Source organism: Ciconia boyciana, chromosome 6 (assembly GCF_034638445.1).
Source record: "Ciconia boyciana chromosome 6, ASM3463844v1, whole genome shotgun sequence".
NCBI classification, from domain to species: Eukaryota; Metazoa; Chordata; class Aves; order Ciconiiformes; family Ciconiidae; genus Ciconia; species Ciconia boyciana.
Genome location: NC_132939.1, coordinates 43,487,465 through 43,504,533, shown reverse-complemented (window position 1 = coordinate 43,504,533; position 17,069 = coordinate 43,487,465). Strand labels below are relative to the sequence as shown.

Sequence of the window (17,069 nt, the reverse complement as noted above, 5' to 3'; positions counted from 1 at the left end):
ACCAATGCTCCTCTGAGTCTTTTCTGAGGTGATTGGCACCACATTGTTCTCAAATAAATAAATACTAAATAAATAAATAAAAGACCATCCTCTGAAATTCACACCCCCCCCCCCCCCCCCGAACTCTGGAAAGGCAGAACACCTTACCACAGTGCCAGTTGTATGTATGCAAGCGTCACACAGTAATTATGTGGTAAAATGAGAATACTGTTCAGCTGGTTATATGGGCAAGTCTTTAGTTTGCCTTGTGAAGAATCTAGGAATAGTATCTCCAAAAATTACAAACTGTTGTGTTAAGATTGAGTCTTTAAAGAACAAGTTTGGCTTGGTTTTTTTATTTGTCTGCTTCAGAGTTGACCCACGTCTGGGGAAAGAATGAGGGCCTATTTCAGGAAATGAAACATTCAATGCGCCTGCAAAAATGCAGCATTCCTGTGTGTTGACTGGCAGAAACCCTGTTTAACTCCTTCCGAACTCTTTAGTATTTGGAACTAGTGTTTTCCACTCCTTCACATCAAGTGAACCGTTCCCTTGCTTTCTACGTGTAATTCCCATACAGCAGTTAAGTGTATGGGCTTAAAGATTATGTTCTGCCACCCTGCTTTCTCCTGAAAGTCTCAATCATTGCTTTCTTCTTCCCTTTAATGCTTCTGTCTTAAAACCTTTCGATTTGCTATATTTTCTTGTCCATAGCCTAGAACTCGCTTAGGGTTCTGCCCCATGAGTGGAAGTGGATATAATGGTTGTGCCTATGCTCTAGTCATAGCTCTGTTTCTTGCATACTTACCCTGACCTCCTGAAAATCATGGTCTAGTTTGTTTAAAGTGGAATTGTTTTTTGTTGTCCTTACTTTAATATTTCAGTTAACTCTAGCAGTTCAGCTGCTGATCTGTAAGTGGTGTAGCAGTTTCTGCAAAACTGGAGGTTTGGTAATCCTGTAGAAGGTCAGGCACACACTTGCCACTCTGCACCCCTAAGTTTATTGCTAAGCTGCCTTGCTTTAAGAGTTATCTTAGCTGTTAATATAGCACTGTCTTCTCCAAGAGCACTCTGGCTCCACTACACTGATTATGCAAGACGTTGGCAGAATGCTGTGATACTGCAAAAATTGAACACGTATTGCAAACTTTTGTAGCAAGATTTGTGATAACATTGAGTTGACAGTCCTCCAGAGCTACATAATAACCTAGAATTGAAAATAAGCCATGCTTTTGGCCATCCTTTCAATTGATTGTTTCTGTGCACTATACTCTACGAGTTATATATCCAGTCATGTGAGATGATAAAGATTGATGTCATTCTAAAAAGGGTTAAAAAATTATGATCCAATAAAGAATTAAAAGCGAACTTATAAAAGATATATCTACAGTGAAAGATGATGCCTCAGTGTATAAAGGTTTCGTTTTCCTCACCTTTCTTCATGTTTTGGGTTTTTTGTGTGGTGTTTGGTTTTTTGGTTTTGTTTTGTTTCTCATCAGTGCTCTGAAAGGGGAGAGTCTTGCCTTTTAAAATACTGTCTCCCTGTTCCTCTGTGCTTCCATACTATTGTTCTGTCCACCTAGTTTCTCTAGTCTTATGTAGTTAAATAACAGGACAGGGAGTGTCGTTTGGTTCAGGGCATACTCAGGCCTGAAGTAATTGATTAAAATGATCAATTTGAAATTAATCTAGATAAATCATCATGTATTTCTTTAACTGAGGATTTGCACAAAACCATCTAGGGGGTTGTGGGAAGACAGTCTGGAAGCCTTCCTGGGGCACATCCCTCTACACTCGCAATGATGTTTCCACCTCAGGGTATCCCCGAGGTCCCAGCTTCTGATCTCCTGAGACCACACAGTCAAAGGAGTACGGGGGACTGGAAAGGAAAGTGTGTGTTGGAGCTAAGGAGGCAGCAGTGGGAATCCAGTGCTGCCGTTTGCTTCCTCCCAGCCTGTTTCTCTACAGAGCAGAGGTGGTCCTCACTTATCATCCTTCTCCCACTTTCTTAAGAAAGCTTGGTTGTGTCTAGTAATTACAGTTGGGGACAGGGAAGGTCTTTCTGTTGTAGAGTTTGGGCAGCATCATTAGCTTTATTTCTATTAAATTAACAATTAAAACAACATTCATCTGTACCGTGCTAGTCCCGGTGGAATTCTGGTTCATGACTGGGGTTTGCAGGCATTACTGTCATGCAAACAATGAGCATGCAAGAAGACACTGCTTCCTGTTTTAAAATTCACTATGCACTTATGGTATGCTGTATTTAATTTCATTAGCTTCAGTTTAAAAGAATGAAAACTTCAAGAACTTCTTTACCAATAATAATTTTTCTTTTAAATGTCTTCAGTTCTTACTACTGGATAATGGTATGCAGTGGTTGACTCTGAATATTTGAAAGAAATAAAAACAATGTTCTGTTCTATTTTTCAGAGAATGCAGAATCAATTGATCTCAAACAGTTTTTTGACCTACATTTCTCACATATATATTATGTGTTCTTTGAAAACTTTGTGACTATTGAAGTAGGTCTTAAACAAAAAGGTAAGTATTTCAAATAGAACACTTTTTGTCTTGGTGCTTGTGTTTTTGTTATAAAATAAAGCAGGCTGTTATAAATAAAGCCGTGTGTCTGTGATCACAAATGGCAACATTAGCTGTGCAGAAATATGTGTAAGCACTAACTTTACAAATAAAGGCAGAGCAATTAGAGGTGCATGCAGTAGAGCTGAGCAAGGAGAGTTTATTCTCTGATGACTGGTTTTGCCTTTTTGCAAAGCGAGGATTCTTAAGGTGTTATACTTTTTGTGTTCTGCGGAATGACTCTAAGTTTTGTTTAACAAGATATTGTGTAACTTAATCTCTACCAGCTGTTGATGCCATAATAGAAAGTTATACAAACTGTAACTGTTATAAACCATAACTGTGAAATACACTTTTTTATTTGCAGAAGGAATGCGAAATTATGGTTGTAGAAATGCATGTTTTTGTTTTACATATCTAAGGATCTTTGTCAGTGTTTTTACACTTTCATTATCAAAATAAAATGTAATCTTCTATTTATTTTTAATTGCATCTAGGTCACAAGTCTCAGAGAGAAGAATTAGATTCTATTCTTTTTATTTTTGAGGTAAGATAACTTGAATATTCCTGTATGAGTTTTTTGCTTTGAATTAAGTCCTGTTGAATAATAACAGTACAGCTATTCTACAGTTGCCTGGAAATACGCTTTACATTTAACTGCATACCTTTTTTCTTTTTGCTTAGAGTTGAATATATGTGCTTTGTGTGAGAAGAAAACGAATTTGACTTGCAGTTTTGCAGGAAGATGTCTTAACTGAAAAAAGATGTTTTCTGCAGATAGTTCATTACTTTGTGGTGGTGGTGTGTCCCCCCCAGTGTATTATACACTTTGTAATTCTTATAAATATGATCTTTGATTAGTCATGATATTTTTGACCTTTTGATTGTGTGTTATCTCTGATTTTTCTCATAATAGATTACTACTGCAGAATTAGTTTTTATAGATCCCTTTTATTTTTAAAAAGATTTATTATTTGAAAACAGCATTTCACAGCATCCTTACCAGAAGCATATCTTGACTTAATTAAGATGAATTAGAAACTAATTTAATGAAATCAGAACATTTCTGAGCAGAGACTATAGTTTAGAAATAGCTTAGAATGTCAAGTTTTTGCCTTTCCTTTCTGATGGAGGCTTCTAATTATAGAACAAGGATTGTGGTTTTTAAAAATATGTAGAATTGAAAGCTGATGAATGCTTATTACATGGTTGAATACAAATTCAAGATTTTTTTTTTTGGTAAGTTTTTTTTTTTAGTAAGGTACGTTGGTGCTTAGAACTGTAGGGTTAGCTGTTAAAAGGAGAGTGAGTCTGAAGAGAGCTAGTTCATTTGTTCACTAGTTCCTACATAAAGGGATATTAGGTGACCTGTGCTTTGGAAACAGTTGCACAGGCTGCTGGAGGGCCATGGCCGGAAATTCATTTGGGAAATCAGGTTACTTACAAGTTGCTAATGTCTCTAGCATAAATGTTGGAAGTGCTACATAATAGATTTTTAACTGCCTCTGTCACTAACTGTGCTCTGTTTCTTACCATCTGAAGATGATTTTCCTCCAATCTATCTGGAGGGGTGTTAGACCATTATTGCCTCAGGTCTTTTCTTCATTGTTTTGCCATAGCTCATTACCCCTCTGTTGAGAAGGCTGAAGCAAATGTTTGCTCGTGCCACAGTGGCAAGCTGACAGCTGAGCCTCCTAGCTTAAGCCACTATAAAGGTGGAATAACCTAATACAACCTGTTGTGAACCAGAGCAACTGAGACAGATACTCATCCCATTCTACTCCCTATGCTATAAGCAGCAATATCCAGCAGAGAGGCAGTGGAGCCAGATAAACTGCAGTAACACCTGAAATCTCCAATGCAGGACTTGCCAGATAGTCTGCCAGAGCCTTTGGGCTTCTTAGCTTTAGGACTGGGATTATCTTGAAGTAATGATTTCAGGGAAAGCAATGTGGAAATTTTCGAAGTTAACCCTTCAGCTTCTGATCTGTGGCCTTTGTGAAAGCGCTCTTTGGTCTTCCGAGAGTGATATCTGCAACATAGATCCTTGGGTTCTGTTTTTCGTAGAAAATTTTGCAACTCCTTCCAGAAAGGATTCATCAGAGATGGCAATTTCATAGTATTGGTAAGTTGATTTTCTTTCTTTCTTTTTTTAACCTTATTTTTAATTGGTAGCTATTAGTAGTTTGTGCTATTGATTTCCTTAACCTTTAAGTGGCATAACAGGGATTATGGTCTTGAAATGCTTGCAAGCTAGAGGAAGGAAAAAAAAGAGAAACAAACCAACCCCACCAATGTAATGAATGCTCTTCTAGATAGAATTAAATCTGGGAATCTGCAAATAGAACAGTGGCTGAGGAAGAACAAGGACAGGTAGAAAGTTGCTTTGTAATTTTTTTTTGCCTAATTTTTTCTCTCTTAGTAATAAATTTCAAAATTGAGGTGAGGTTGGTATTTGTAAATGGGGAATGCTGATATTATGCACATTAATGACTTGAGAATCATTTACTTTTAATGTACATGTCCCAAAAAGTCCATGGGGAAAGATGTTATGGGTTATGAGGAAGCTATGAAAGGTGATCTTTTTTTTCCTTCTGGCATTGAGAGAGTTGCCTGAGGATATCAAGTTCACCAAGATTAAACTGGAGATTGCCAAGGACTTGTTTAAAAGTTACTATCAAGTCTGACCGAGAACTCTGACATCTTACTTAATACAGAAAGAACAAACAAACAAACAAAAATACGTGGTTTTTTTCCTTCTTCTTTTTAGGGTTGATTTTAAAGAAGCTTCTTCATACTGGAAATTCATTAAAGGTATTGGAAAAAGTTGCATACTACTTTTGTCTAAAATACTTAAAAATACAAATAAGAACATAAGGGTGAATCTTTATGGTAAAAGCACAGGAATGAGAATCAGATCATGACTTGTGTGTCATGAAAGAATGACTTCAAATCATCAGCTTTCCTCAGTAGAACTACTCACAGTAGTAATGAGTTTATATAGAGTAGCCAAGTTAAGAATGTGTGCAAATGGTTTGAAGGATTTTTGCATTAAAGCAGAACTAAGCCCTAACCATTCATTGTTAGGGGCAAGGAAACTGGTTTTGGAGCTCAGGCTGTGGTTTTGGGGCTCAGGCTGTCTTGAAAGTGGAAGATTATCTATGCCAAAGAGACCTCTTGGTGGGTAGTGTAATAACGGTTGACCATGGGACAAAAGCCACCCAAGTGTAACATGTAGTTTTGGTACTGCAGCAAACAATCATGCCACTCGTCTGTAAACCACCTGCAGGCTTGGCTAGTGCTGAAATTCTCTGGTGTGAGAGCCAAGAGGGGACTGCTCTAGGACTCCATCACCTTTCCTGAAGAAGGAATGGAAGAGGGTAGAACGGGTCCTTCTGCTACAAAAAGCTTACTCTGTTGTTATAATTCACAAACACATTTAGAAATTTTATGACGGTCTTCGTATTTTCTGAAAAATTTACATCATCTTGCAGTGCTGTAGTCAACTGACTAGACACGTGTTGGTTTTCTTCCTCTTCTTTCAGACAAAACCCTGTGAAAGAGATTCTGTGAGGCAAACAGCAGTGAAGCTGCCAGTGTTGCTCTTGCATTTCAGCAGGAGCAGCAGATGCGCTAGCTTGGCTCTGCTGATTGCTGGTGGTCATACTGTCTGTCTGTTCTCATCTTTTCTACCACTCCCCTTCTCCTTCTTCCTCCAGGACAAATGGAAATGCTTTTTTATGTTCTGGGACAAGTTAACTTGGTCCATTTTTTTCCTTTAAGATACGGCGAGAGGGTGTGCGTCTCTTTCTTTTGTGGCTGCAAGCACTTCAAAATAACTGTAGTAAAGAACAATTATGGATGTTTTCTTGCTTGATTCCTGGATTTTCATCACCACAGTCTGAATATGGCCCCCGAACACTAGATAATCTCATCAACCCTCCACTTAATGTTCAAGAAAGTAAGTAATTTGGTAGTATTACTCAATTCTCTACATAATTCTCAGCATGGAAAAGGCAAGTTGAAGTAACAAAGAACTAACATACGTATGTACCCAGGGATATTATGGAGCTGTTAATGAGTTTCTTGGCAGTTTATCAGGTGTTCTTCCAATACTGACTTTGTCCTTTTTTGTTGTTTTTTGCAGTGGGCTGCTTTTTGTTTTGTGGGGTTTTTCTGTTGGGTTTTGGTTGTTTTGGTTTTTTTTTTTTTTTAAATATGGCTATAGTAGCTTAACACATAGCAGGTGGAAAGAAACTGAACAATTTTATGTAATTCTTCTTAAGAATTAAAAGCAGATGCTGCATCTACTGCAAACTTGCACAGACGGATTGTGCTTGTGTTGAACATTTGCACTGGCTTTGGCCATACTCTAGGAAGCAAGCTACGCAAAGCAGTTTCTGGCATGGCCTTCAAGAGAATGAGTGCTTGTTAGGGCAATGCGTAAAGCCAAATGGTTGATCTTCCTGCTGTGTCTGTGTATGACCAGGCAATTAAAGCTGTGGTATTCTTGTGGCTCGGAATCTTCTAAAAAAATTTGACCTTGTAAATTGCAAAACCTGAGGTCAGAAAGGTCTGCATCGGTGGAAAGGCTTGAGCATTCCGAGATAAGCTTTTTATACTTTCTAGATTCTTTTTTTTTTTTAATGTGAAGATCATTATCTTGACGCTAATCAATAAACTGAGGATGATTTTCCCCTTAAGATGATTCTTATGACAGTTTTTCCTTTGTTCACTCTAGCAGTAAGTATTAGATACTGGTTACTTTGGGGAGCTTCTTGCCTCCTAGCTCAATTTATTCCTGTTAGTAGGATTTTAAGCTCATTTATTAATGAATTGTAATTGGATGGGGTCAAAAGTGCAAACTGTGCATTCACATAAATGTGAATAAGAAGCTAACCACTTTTTCCTCTGAACATTAAGTGCTGTTGCCTTTTTTCCCTACCTCCACCCCATGTTTCAGAGCTGCCACAAGTATTGCTTGTAGAAGCAAGTAGTGTCTCCTTGACTGGTAATTAAATTTACTGAAACTTAGCAGACGATATTTCGTGGCAGGATAGCTCTGCAGATAAAAGTTTTTACATACTTTAAGCCCTGTTTTGGAGTTACCTTGTATTATATCTCTACGGCGGGAAAGGAGGAACAAATCTAAAGGGGATGTAGGCAGCATAGAAATGCAGAGCACAAAGAGTGAAATGTGAACATCTAACTTATAGGAACAAGAGAAAAACTCTGAATTAGCTTCACTGTAGAGGCAAAGGAAGGGTAGAGCTAGTAAAACTTAACACAAATGTAACTGATCAACTGCTAATTGAAGAAAATCGTGAGAGATGCATATAAATTTGGCATTTGTGCAATGCAAATTTTACCCTATTTTTTTGTATAAATTCCAAAAGAAATGGATTGCGCCTTTTGGAAAAATTGGCTCTTGGCAGGTAAATTCCCAAGGTGCATAGGGAGAACTTAGTTATTATCTGCTGTGTTTTTATATATGTAAGAAATTAGTTCTATGGTGATCTATTAGCTAAAATTTCCTAATTTTCATTAATCTATGGGTAGACTGTTTTGCCTGTAACTGTCTCTGCTTACCCCAGTACATTTCTACTTTCATAACATGGTAGATATTTATACATGAGAAGGAATGGTCTAAATGTTAAATGTACACTCTTTTTTTTTTTTTTTTTAAATAGCTCAAGTGACTATAGAGGAAATCACTCCACTTGTTCCTCCACAATCGGGAGATAAAGGACAAGAAGATTTGACAAGCTATTTCTTAGAAGCACTTTTGAAATACATAGTAATTCAGGTATGTTCTATAGTTTTCAAGCAAATGAATATGAAACAACTAACACCTGTTTGTCCATTACAAGAAGACATCTACTAGTAGCACTGCAAATGTATATAAAAATGTTTTAAACATTCCTTGCCCTCGCCCCTCCCTCAAGTGTCCTTCGTAAAAAGCAAATTCTCCTAGAAAATCTTCACTTGTCTTCTGTGTGAAGATTCATAGGTCTGTTATCACAGGGTCTTCCATCAGATAGCAGCATGGAGAAAAACCAGGACTTTTCAGTCACTTGCAGCAATGCTGATTCCAGCTCCCTTCCCATTTTCACCTCCCCCTCCCCACCTTCAACCAGTGGAAGCATCAACTGGGTTCACTCTTATCTCGATTTTGTGGTGGTCAGGGACTTTGCTTTTCAAACTAAGCAGAAAGTTCTAACTGAAAGCATTGGATTTTTGTGATATGGGCTTTTAATGAGTCCCAAACTTTTGCTGGCCTTTTTCCTAGGTTTATGCTTGGGCTAGCTGACAAACCAAACAGAAATAGGGATGTCAGACTCAATGGTTTGTAAGATTGGGACTGCCAGTGTCTGTGCTTAGGGTCATATTTTTCTTCCAGCTCTCTTTCTGGAATTTCTGCTCTTACAGTAGCTTAACCATACAGCCTCTCCATTTTTTAATGGAAACACTCTGAGCTACTGGAAGGTCCTGGTTAGTAGAAATGCTCCAGGGTGTTTAGACCGTGACACAGACATTATGGCTTTCTAGCAAGAGCTTGAGGGATTTTTTTTGTTTGTTTGGTTGTTTTTCTTTTTTCTTTTTCTGATCAACAAGATATTTACTATCCAGATCTTGCAGGGATGGTGCCATGACTTCTGTTGGTATCTTAACTGTACTTTCTGAGACTTTAGTTTTAGGAGACTTTGTAAGCTCAGGCATAATACAGTACACTACACAGAAAATTTGGGATTACTGCTACAGCTGAGCAAGTGAACCTCTTCAAAAGAGAAGCAATGGGAAACAGTACATAATCAGATTACTTCAGATCTGAAAGTTTGTAAGTTAGGTTCTGCTTGAAAGTGCACTGCTGAGATTACACTCACTTAGTGGCATTGCTATGTGAACACCAGGTAATAAGATCTTGCAGATCCCAAGCCACCTAAAAGGCAGATTATGGAGCTTAACTGTGCACAGAAAATGAACACTTGGATGAGTATCTAGTCCATGGTGTGCAACTCAGGCGCACACTATGTCCTTCCCTTTGTACTTTGACACTTCCATGATCTCAGCTAGTATTTCAAATCCTTAGGACAGGGCATGGCAAGAGCTCCTATCAAAAACTGTGGCCTAGCTATTATATTTTATGTAATTAATTTGCTGGACAGTTAGCACATGCTGCTTCTGAGCCTGCTCTGCTGTCATATGCCCACCACTGCTGTAGGTGTTTCAGGGTACTGCCTTCTGGATCAGACTTGTCCAGCAGAACCCAGTTGGGTATCTATCCGTAAGTTTTTCTTCATATTTTTGCAGGTTGTGCTAGAGAGGATGGACAGTGCACAAATATGGCCAATGTTAAACTGAAACATTTTGTGGCTTCTCTTTATCTATCTTACTCTATGAACTTGCAGTGCTGGAATAATTTGCAACCTCATTTTGTTGCTTCCAGCATCTCCCAGTTTGAATAGAGGTCATCATACTTCTGATTTGTAGGGTAGGCTTAATGATGATTGTTCACTTTGAATAAAAGTACCCCTTACGTGCTTGAAGACAACTGCCCTCTCTGTAATTAATTGGTAGTATTATATTTAAATAAGTCATTGAGACAGGTGTCATAGAACATGTTCACTATGTGAATGCTGAAGTCTTTTGCTGAAGTCTGTTTAGAGGCACTGATGATTTCAAGCTGAATAGTTACTTCTTTGGTATTAAGTTCTGCTAAAGGACTTCGTATCATTAATTTCTACATATTAGTCACCCATTCTATTGAATTATATTGGGGATCTATATATATGTATGTATGTGTATTCCATTCTAAAGGCCCATTGCCCAGAAAAGAGATCATAATAGAACTGTGAATTTCTCGAGTAAGGAATAGAGGAGGGGAAAAAAGTGGGGGGGAAGGGGGGGCAGGGGGGAGGCAGGGAGCAAAGCTTCCTTTATTTTATTTATGGTAGACTTGGCAGATACTACCCACTGTCAGCTCTGCAGACAGGTGGATTCTCCAGGACAAAGATGGAAACTGCATGTTGGGTTTATTATTAAGGAGAACTTACCATGCTTTTCAGTAGGAAGACATTTTGTAATGGGGAAAGCTTAGCACTCATGATCCATGAAAGTAGATTTGTGTAATTCAACTTTGAAGTTGTATCTTCTGCTGCTTGTGGTTGACAGATTTGTTTGTTTCATATTGCCAACCACACAAATGAATCCGAGTGCCTAATATAATGAGTATATGGACACTTGTTAGTCAAAATGTGTTAAAAGAAATTGTCAAACAAATGTTCAGGGTAGCATGGGTAATTGTCCTTTTCTTATAAAACATTTTGAAATATAAAAAGTTTTATTAAAAATAATCAGTTTGGGTTTACTGCCTGACTTGGCAATATGACCATAAAAGCAGATGTATTTCTATTGGTTTCAGTATTTGATGTGTTCAAGTTCATTTTGAAGCAACATTTTGGAAGAGAACAGTCTTTGTTTCATTGACATTTCCTAGCTAGTTTCTGTTCCATGTTTCTAAAAGTGTTTGTTAAAATGCATATGATTTTGTTCCAGAGAAGTAACTTACAAAGAAGCCATTTCCTCAGTCATCTTTCTCTTCTACTTCTAGATGTTTACTTTATCCAACTTCTTTTTTTAAGGTTAAGAGTTTAGAATGGAAGAACAAGGAAAACCAGGAAAAGGGATTCTCATTTTTATTCTCAAATTTTAAGAAATACTACTTACCTTCTATTTTCCCAAACATCTGTAAGGAGACCAGCTTGTATAACCCTATACTTGGTAAGTGTTAACACAACTGGTAAAATCATTACATTTTCTCTAATAGAGAGTATAGCAAAGCATTTTTTTGCTTGAGTCATGTTGCCCATAAAGAACGTTCTCCAAAAGTATTTCTTATGAAAGAGCATGTTATGGTTCCTGTTCATGGTTTTCAATTCTCTGTTCGTGGAGGCTCCTGACCCTTTCATTAGAGTCAATCTTGCTATATTAACCTGATTCAGGTAAACTAAATGTTCTTGTAAAACAGTTCTTTAATGTGACCTCTGTTGTTGATTTAAGTTGTGCTCTGAAGAGAAACGACTGCTGCTGAGATAAAAGGTGTTAGTGTGCTGTTCTTTGGGGGATGTTGGCTTTATCTGTACAGAATCATAGTGTTTGGATCATACAGTGCTTGCCCATAGTTCAGATAGGGCAAAGTTAGTTATGTTTTTGTGTCAACTGTATTTTGTCAAGAGCTTGCAGTAGGAAGAGGAAGCTAGGGTTTAACACAATCTTTAAAGCTGATGGTGCCGGAATATATCTTTCTGTATAGAGAGCGGAATTTTAGGTGTTTGCTAAGCAAACCTAACTAGAGTTTTGCTCAGAGGTTTTTAGCCCATTCTAAACTAGGACGTTGTTTGCAAATCTTGATTTTGCTAGTTCAGGTTCGCATGCACCCATGCACATGTTGGTTGTAAGCCAACAGAGTTTGAGACTCTTGTTTGCAAAGCAATACCATGTACACAGGCTTTAAGCTGCCATTTCATTACCTGAATAATATGGACACCTCACTGCTCCTCTCACCTGTTGATGCAGCATCTCACAAGGATTCATAGTGATCTCCAGACACAATTTCATATTCTAAAATCAAGCTGTCAGGGAAATTTGTTCAAAAGGTCTTAGTTTCTGCCAGTCCATGTACATGTATTTGGATTGTGGCTTTCTTCAAAGATGGATGTTTCAAAACCTTGTTCTCCTGGGAAAGACAAACAGTGGACCTTCTCGTCTAGGGGAGAAGAAACAGTATAAATCCAGCCATAAGCAACCATAGAACAAGAGTTGTGTGAAGATACTGAAGAGATTCAGTGATAAAATAGCTACAAGAGGGATGGTAAGCAATGCTGAGAAAGCAAACCTACTGCTGCTTGACGTCCTTGAACAAGAAATGTGGCTACAATATTTTCTCTTTCTATGAAGATCTTGATTGAGTCTTCCACAGAAGTCTTACTGTAGTCCTCTCTTTTTCTGTGAACGGTGAACAAGAAACTTCCAAGGCCTTAGTAAAGAAGGGGACAGTGGGGAACAAGAAGAAGAAACGGGCACAGATATCCAAAACTACTGTCAGTGCCTTAAACTGTGCAAAGTCAGCAACAATGATGAGGATTTTGGGAAGAATACAGTAATAAAAGCAACAGAAACACTGGTAAGTAGAATAGTCTTTTCTCCTCTAAGAACTTCTTCTCTGGCATGCATCTTCCCACCCTATTTGAAAACAATCCTGTGCCTGTTCTGAACAAAATTGACAGCATTTAGGCAGAAAACAGGGCAAACTTGATCACTGAGCCTGCAACTAAAAACAGTTCTTATGCTACTGGTGTAATGTTTAGTTTAGGAGAAGTCAAGAGGTACAAATCAAAACAGTAGTTTTAGTAAGCAAGCATTGATACAGGACTTTACTGGAGATAGTATATTGGATTGAGATTTTTTTTTCTTCTTTATTTCTGTTAAGGCAGATTTTCAGATAAGTATATTGGTTACAGTAACAATCATGGAGCATTCCAGTTACAAGAAGCTAGTATTGTGCCTCCTCCAAATTCTAGCTTGAGTATTACAGGCTTGGAAGAGCAATACAGGCTTAGAAGAGCCCATGAGATTGTTTTGTTTTGAATGTCTTTTAACATCTGTTTAGATTCTTTAAGATAGTCTTTAGAAACTGTTTAGTAAGAATTACAGGTATGGCAGTAAGGTTCCAGGGGCATTGTTTCTTCCATCATAGTAATGTGCCTTTCTGTGCCATTTTCAAGCCATTTAGCTGGGCTCCTTCATTTACAGGGAAACAATAAAGTGGGCTGTCCTACAGCTCTCTGCAGCTTTTCATTCCTTCTGAACCCTTTATTTCCTTAAAAAGTAAGCGTGGTCAAAACTACAAGTGTCCACCATTATAACTGTGGTTTTGCTAGCCTTTTCATTTTCTGCCCTGTGTATGTCTTCCACCACCTACAGCTTCCTGCTGTTTTTGGCACCAGCTCACATCAAGTTCCCAGAGGCGGAAGGGCGGGGGGTGGGAAAAGCCCAAAACAGAAAGGAAAAATGGAAAGTTGGGGGAAGGGAATATTCCCTCTTGTGCTATTTGAGTCAATCTAATAAGCTTCTGTTTTGCTTTGGTTTTACGTCAGTGTCCTCATCTGGAGCCTTGATACCTACTTCCAAGATGGACACAAATGTGAAAATGCAAGAAATGACTGAAGGAGGAAACATTTGAGAAGCAGCTGCAGCACATAATACAGTTGAGAGGGAATAGAGAGAGAGGACGTTTTGAGAGGATATCATGAAACTACAGGGGGAGACAATGTGCTGCAAAGACATGTTTACTGCATGTCTAATGGATGTCTTGTCCCTTTGAAAATACTGCCAGTATGCCAGTATTGCTAAATGCTAATAGATACTAGAGAGAACTGATTTTTGCATCTTTAAATACCGTGCTACCAGGCATTTGCTTCCTTTTTCACTGATGTGCTATTATATGTGCTTCTGTTTAAGATATGTTGATTTTTAATTTTCTTACTAACCTGCTGCTTTCCACAGAATGAAAACAATGTACTGTTTTTTATTTGTAGTAAATAAACTCTTTTTAAGCTTTTTAAAAAGTATTCTGTGCATTTATTACTTACTTAGGTGGATGGTATGCAAGAGTCATGTAGTTTTTTCCTCTAAAAATAATGCTTCCATTAAAAATAGTCAATGTAACTTTAAAGTCTGTTCTGGAAACATTCCTCAGTTTAGCAGCATCGTGATGAGTTTATCACTACTTTTGTATGTGGGTGTTGAGCTGACACTGAGATATACCAGCTTGGATATCCTCAATGCTGGTGCTGGATGTTGTGTTGTGTATTTGTAACGTTAACAAGGAAACCTTTATAGCAGTCCGGCAGGTAGGCTGTATTAACTTAAAATGCCTAAAAGTATATATGGCTGTCATAAGTTAATTGCCTAGATGGTAGCTGATTATTTCTTTGCTGCTATCTAGATTTGTTCCTTCTGGATTGTGATACCATAACCTGGCAGAAGTTATACTGGATCCCTTAAAACAACTCTTGACCTTGCATTAGGAAGATATAGTCAGGCAACAACTTTATATTCTTCAGCATGACTACTTTGCATCATCTTTGACTCCCACCATTAGTATCTTTGAACTGCCTTCTGGCCTATAAAACCATGGAACGTATCTCTTACTTATGTACTGCTAGCTATAGAAATGTTGAGGCAGTGCTGAAATAGCATCTCTGTCCAAGCTATCCCTGTCCGTATCTGGATAGGACCATCATTTTCTATGCCTCCTCCTTTTTGTTTTTTCTTGGGGTTTTTTTTGGGGGGTGGGGTTTGTGTGCTGTCACCAGACGAAAATCATGATACTGAAACACCAGCAGCAGGGTGTCTTCTGACAGCACATGTCATAATCAGTCCTCAGACAAATTTTCATCTACTTTTTGTGTCAGAGCAGATCTCATACTTGCCCTTCTAGAACCAGGAACAGAGTTGGGACACCTGAAAGTTTCATAGCTGCTTCAGGTTGATGACTGCTATTGCAGAACTGTTCTACACCCTGTCTTGGGTTGTGAAACCCAGAAATTACATTTTGCACTGTTGAGTTGGCTGATACATGGCTGGAGTTGAACGAGGCTGTTGATATTTGTCCCTGCAGAAATGTGCATTGTGCACAATTTAAAAACCTATGTGTCCCTGCTGTCCCCGCCACCCTCGCCCATCTTTGTAACTTTTTTTACCACACGTGTCAGTTCCATCCACATTGAGTTATTAAGGACTGTCAGTTTTTTTCTGAAGCAGAATCAGGAATACTGATGACACTGTCAGCATCTTTGTCACTAGCACAGTAGAGAATGAGAAGAGCTAAACAGTTCTGAACCATTGTGTAGAACATGGGATGGAGAAAATGGAATTGTAGGTTATAGACCCCAAATAACCCCAGTTCCTGCCAGTTGGCATGCCGCTGAGCATCATTCATTACATTCCCTGCAAGCTAGTATGGAAGCTATTGCCACAGAGTCATCTTTCAGCTAAGTCGTAGGAAGATGCATGTGCTCTTGCTCTGGCAGCAAAGTCCAGCAAAATTAGCTAGTGCAGATGTGGCATTAGATGAAGCTGTGAAACTCATGTGGCTTTGGAGCAGGATTTCTCTCTGTTCACCTATTATAGGGCCAGAAGAGGCTGTGTTTGTGGCAGCTGCTGTTAGAATACAGTTTGGAATTAAAGCTCTCCCACTGTAGCCATGATTAGATGTTGGGATCTGTATCAGTAAAGAACTGATGACCCTTATTGCTAATTATATTGCTTTATTGTGGTATTGCTTTATTGTGGATTGGTGCAGACCAACATAGAGATCTTTCTAGGGATGCATTAGGAAATGTGGTGATCCCTTGTATCTGAACTGCATCTGCTTTTACCAGTAGGTTTGGTAGTAGGAGATAAGTGACATATAGGACTCTTAAAAGGCTATAAAATGGTATGAGTTACATAAATTGTTGCTTAATAACTTAACTATAAACACTTCGTAAAAATTAAGAAATCTGACAATATCTTAATTCTATATGAAAATAGTTTTCTTGTATAGGCCGTATGCTAGTCTAGTTAACGGTTATTTTGCTACTTAGAACTCCTTTGCAGTTTTCAATGAAAGTGTGAAGTAGTGAGTTTGCTGAAGTTTATCTTTCAATATTGAGTATAGCATGTAGCTTAAAAAAAGCTGAAAACAATGAAATGTGTTTACTTGTTCGGGGAAAAAAAAGCAAGCAAAGTTTTAAGGCTATAGAAATCACTTTCAGATAAAAAATTAAAGGTTTTGCATAGCAGAAACAAGTTGCTGTCTGTTGGACCAACAATATTGTCTCCCTGCAGGAGAAAATTACAGCCTTTTGATGTCTTATAGTCTAGTCTTGAAATTTTCTCTGTCACATCCATTTCAGCACATCCTGGGATGAGTTGTGCAACAGTGAGTATGAAGAACAGCACCTCTGAAAGTTCACGTGTTGGTTATGGTTTTAGGATTTCTTTCTTATATGGAGCTTTGTCTCTGCACATATTTTAAGATGTTGTGTTTCCTTACAGATATACCACAAATGAGACCAAAGCCACACTATGTAATGGTTAAGAAAGATGCTGAAACCAATGAGGCAATATATTGCACAAAGGAACCTTTTATTAAGGCTCGTGTTATTGTCATTCGATGGTTGGTGTCTTTCTGGCTTGAGCCAAAACCTCATACAGGACCTCATATTCCTGGGATGGAAGGTGAAAATGTGCCAAAGAATATTCAGGTAAAACCAAATATACAAAAAAGTGTTTATTTTCATGTTTTTGTCTTAATTGTTATGTCAGCAGTGTGCACTACTCTGATAACTATAACTAATGAACAATTAAAAAACGGAATTTCTAAACAAATTTTCTGCTTATGAATTCACTTTAGAAGGACTCGCTATGCTGCCTTTTTTTTTTTCTTTTCAAATTCTACT

General features: G+C 38.1%; 1 protein-coding gene across 8 annotated transcripts in view; it reads left to right on the top strand.

Annotated features, from left to right (window-relative positions):
* Nucleotides 1–17,069, top strand: part of RALGAPA1 (Ral GTPase activating protein catalytic subunit alpha 1) — a 139,220-nt gene that overhangs the window by 10,650 nt on the left and 111,501 nt on the right. For 7 of the 8 annotated variants that reach the window (XM_072866137.1, XM_072866138.1, XM_072866134.1 and 4 more), the window contains exons 2-9: nt 2,413–2,523; nt 3,060–3,109; nt 4,630–4,687; nt 5,333–5,376; nt 6,346–6,523; nt 8,253–8,368; nt 11,205–11,343; nt 16,666–16,874. In XM_072866137.1, the coding sequence (XP_072722238.1) occupies nt 2,413–2,523; nt 3,060–3,109; nt 4,630–4,687; nt 5,333–5,376; nt 6,346–6,523; nt 8,253–8,368; nt 11,205–11,343; nt 16,666–16,874 (905 nt within the window). The remainder of the gene's footprint in view (nt 1–2,412; nt 2,524–3,059; nt 3,110–4,629; nt 4,688–5,332; nt 5,377–6,345; nt 6,524–8,252; nt 8,369–11,204; nt 11,344–16,665; nt 16,875–17,069) is intronic. The other variant, XM_072866133.1, reaches the window with a different exon arrangement.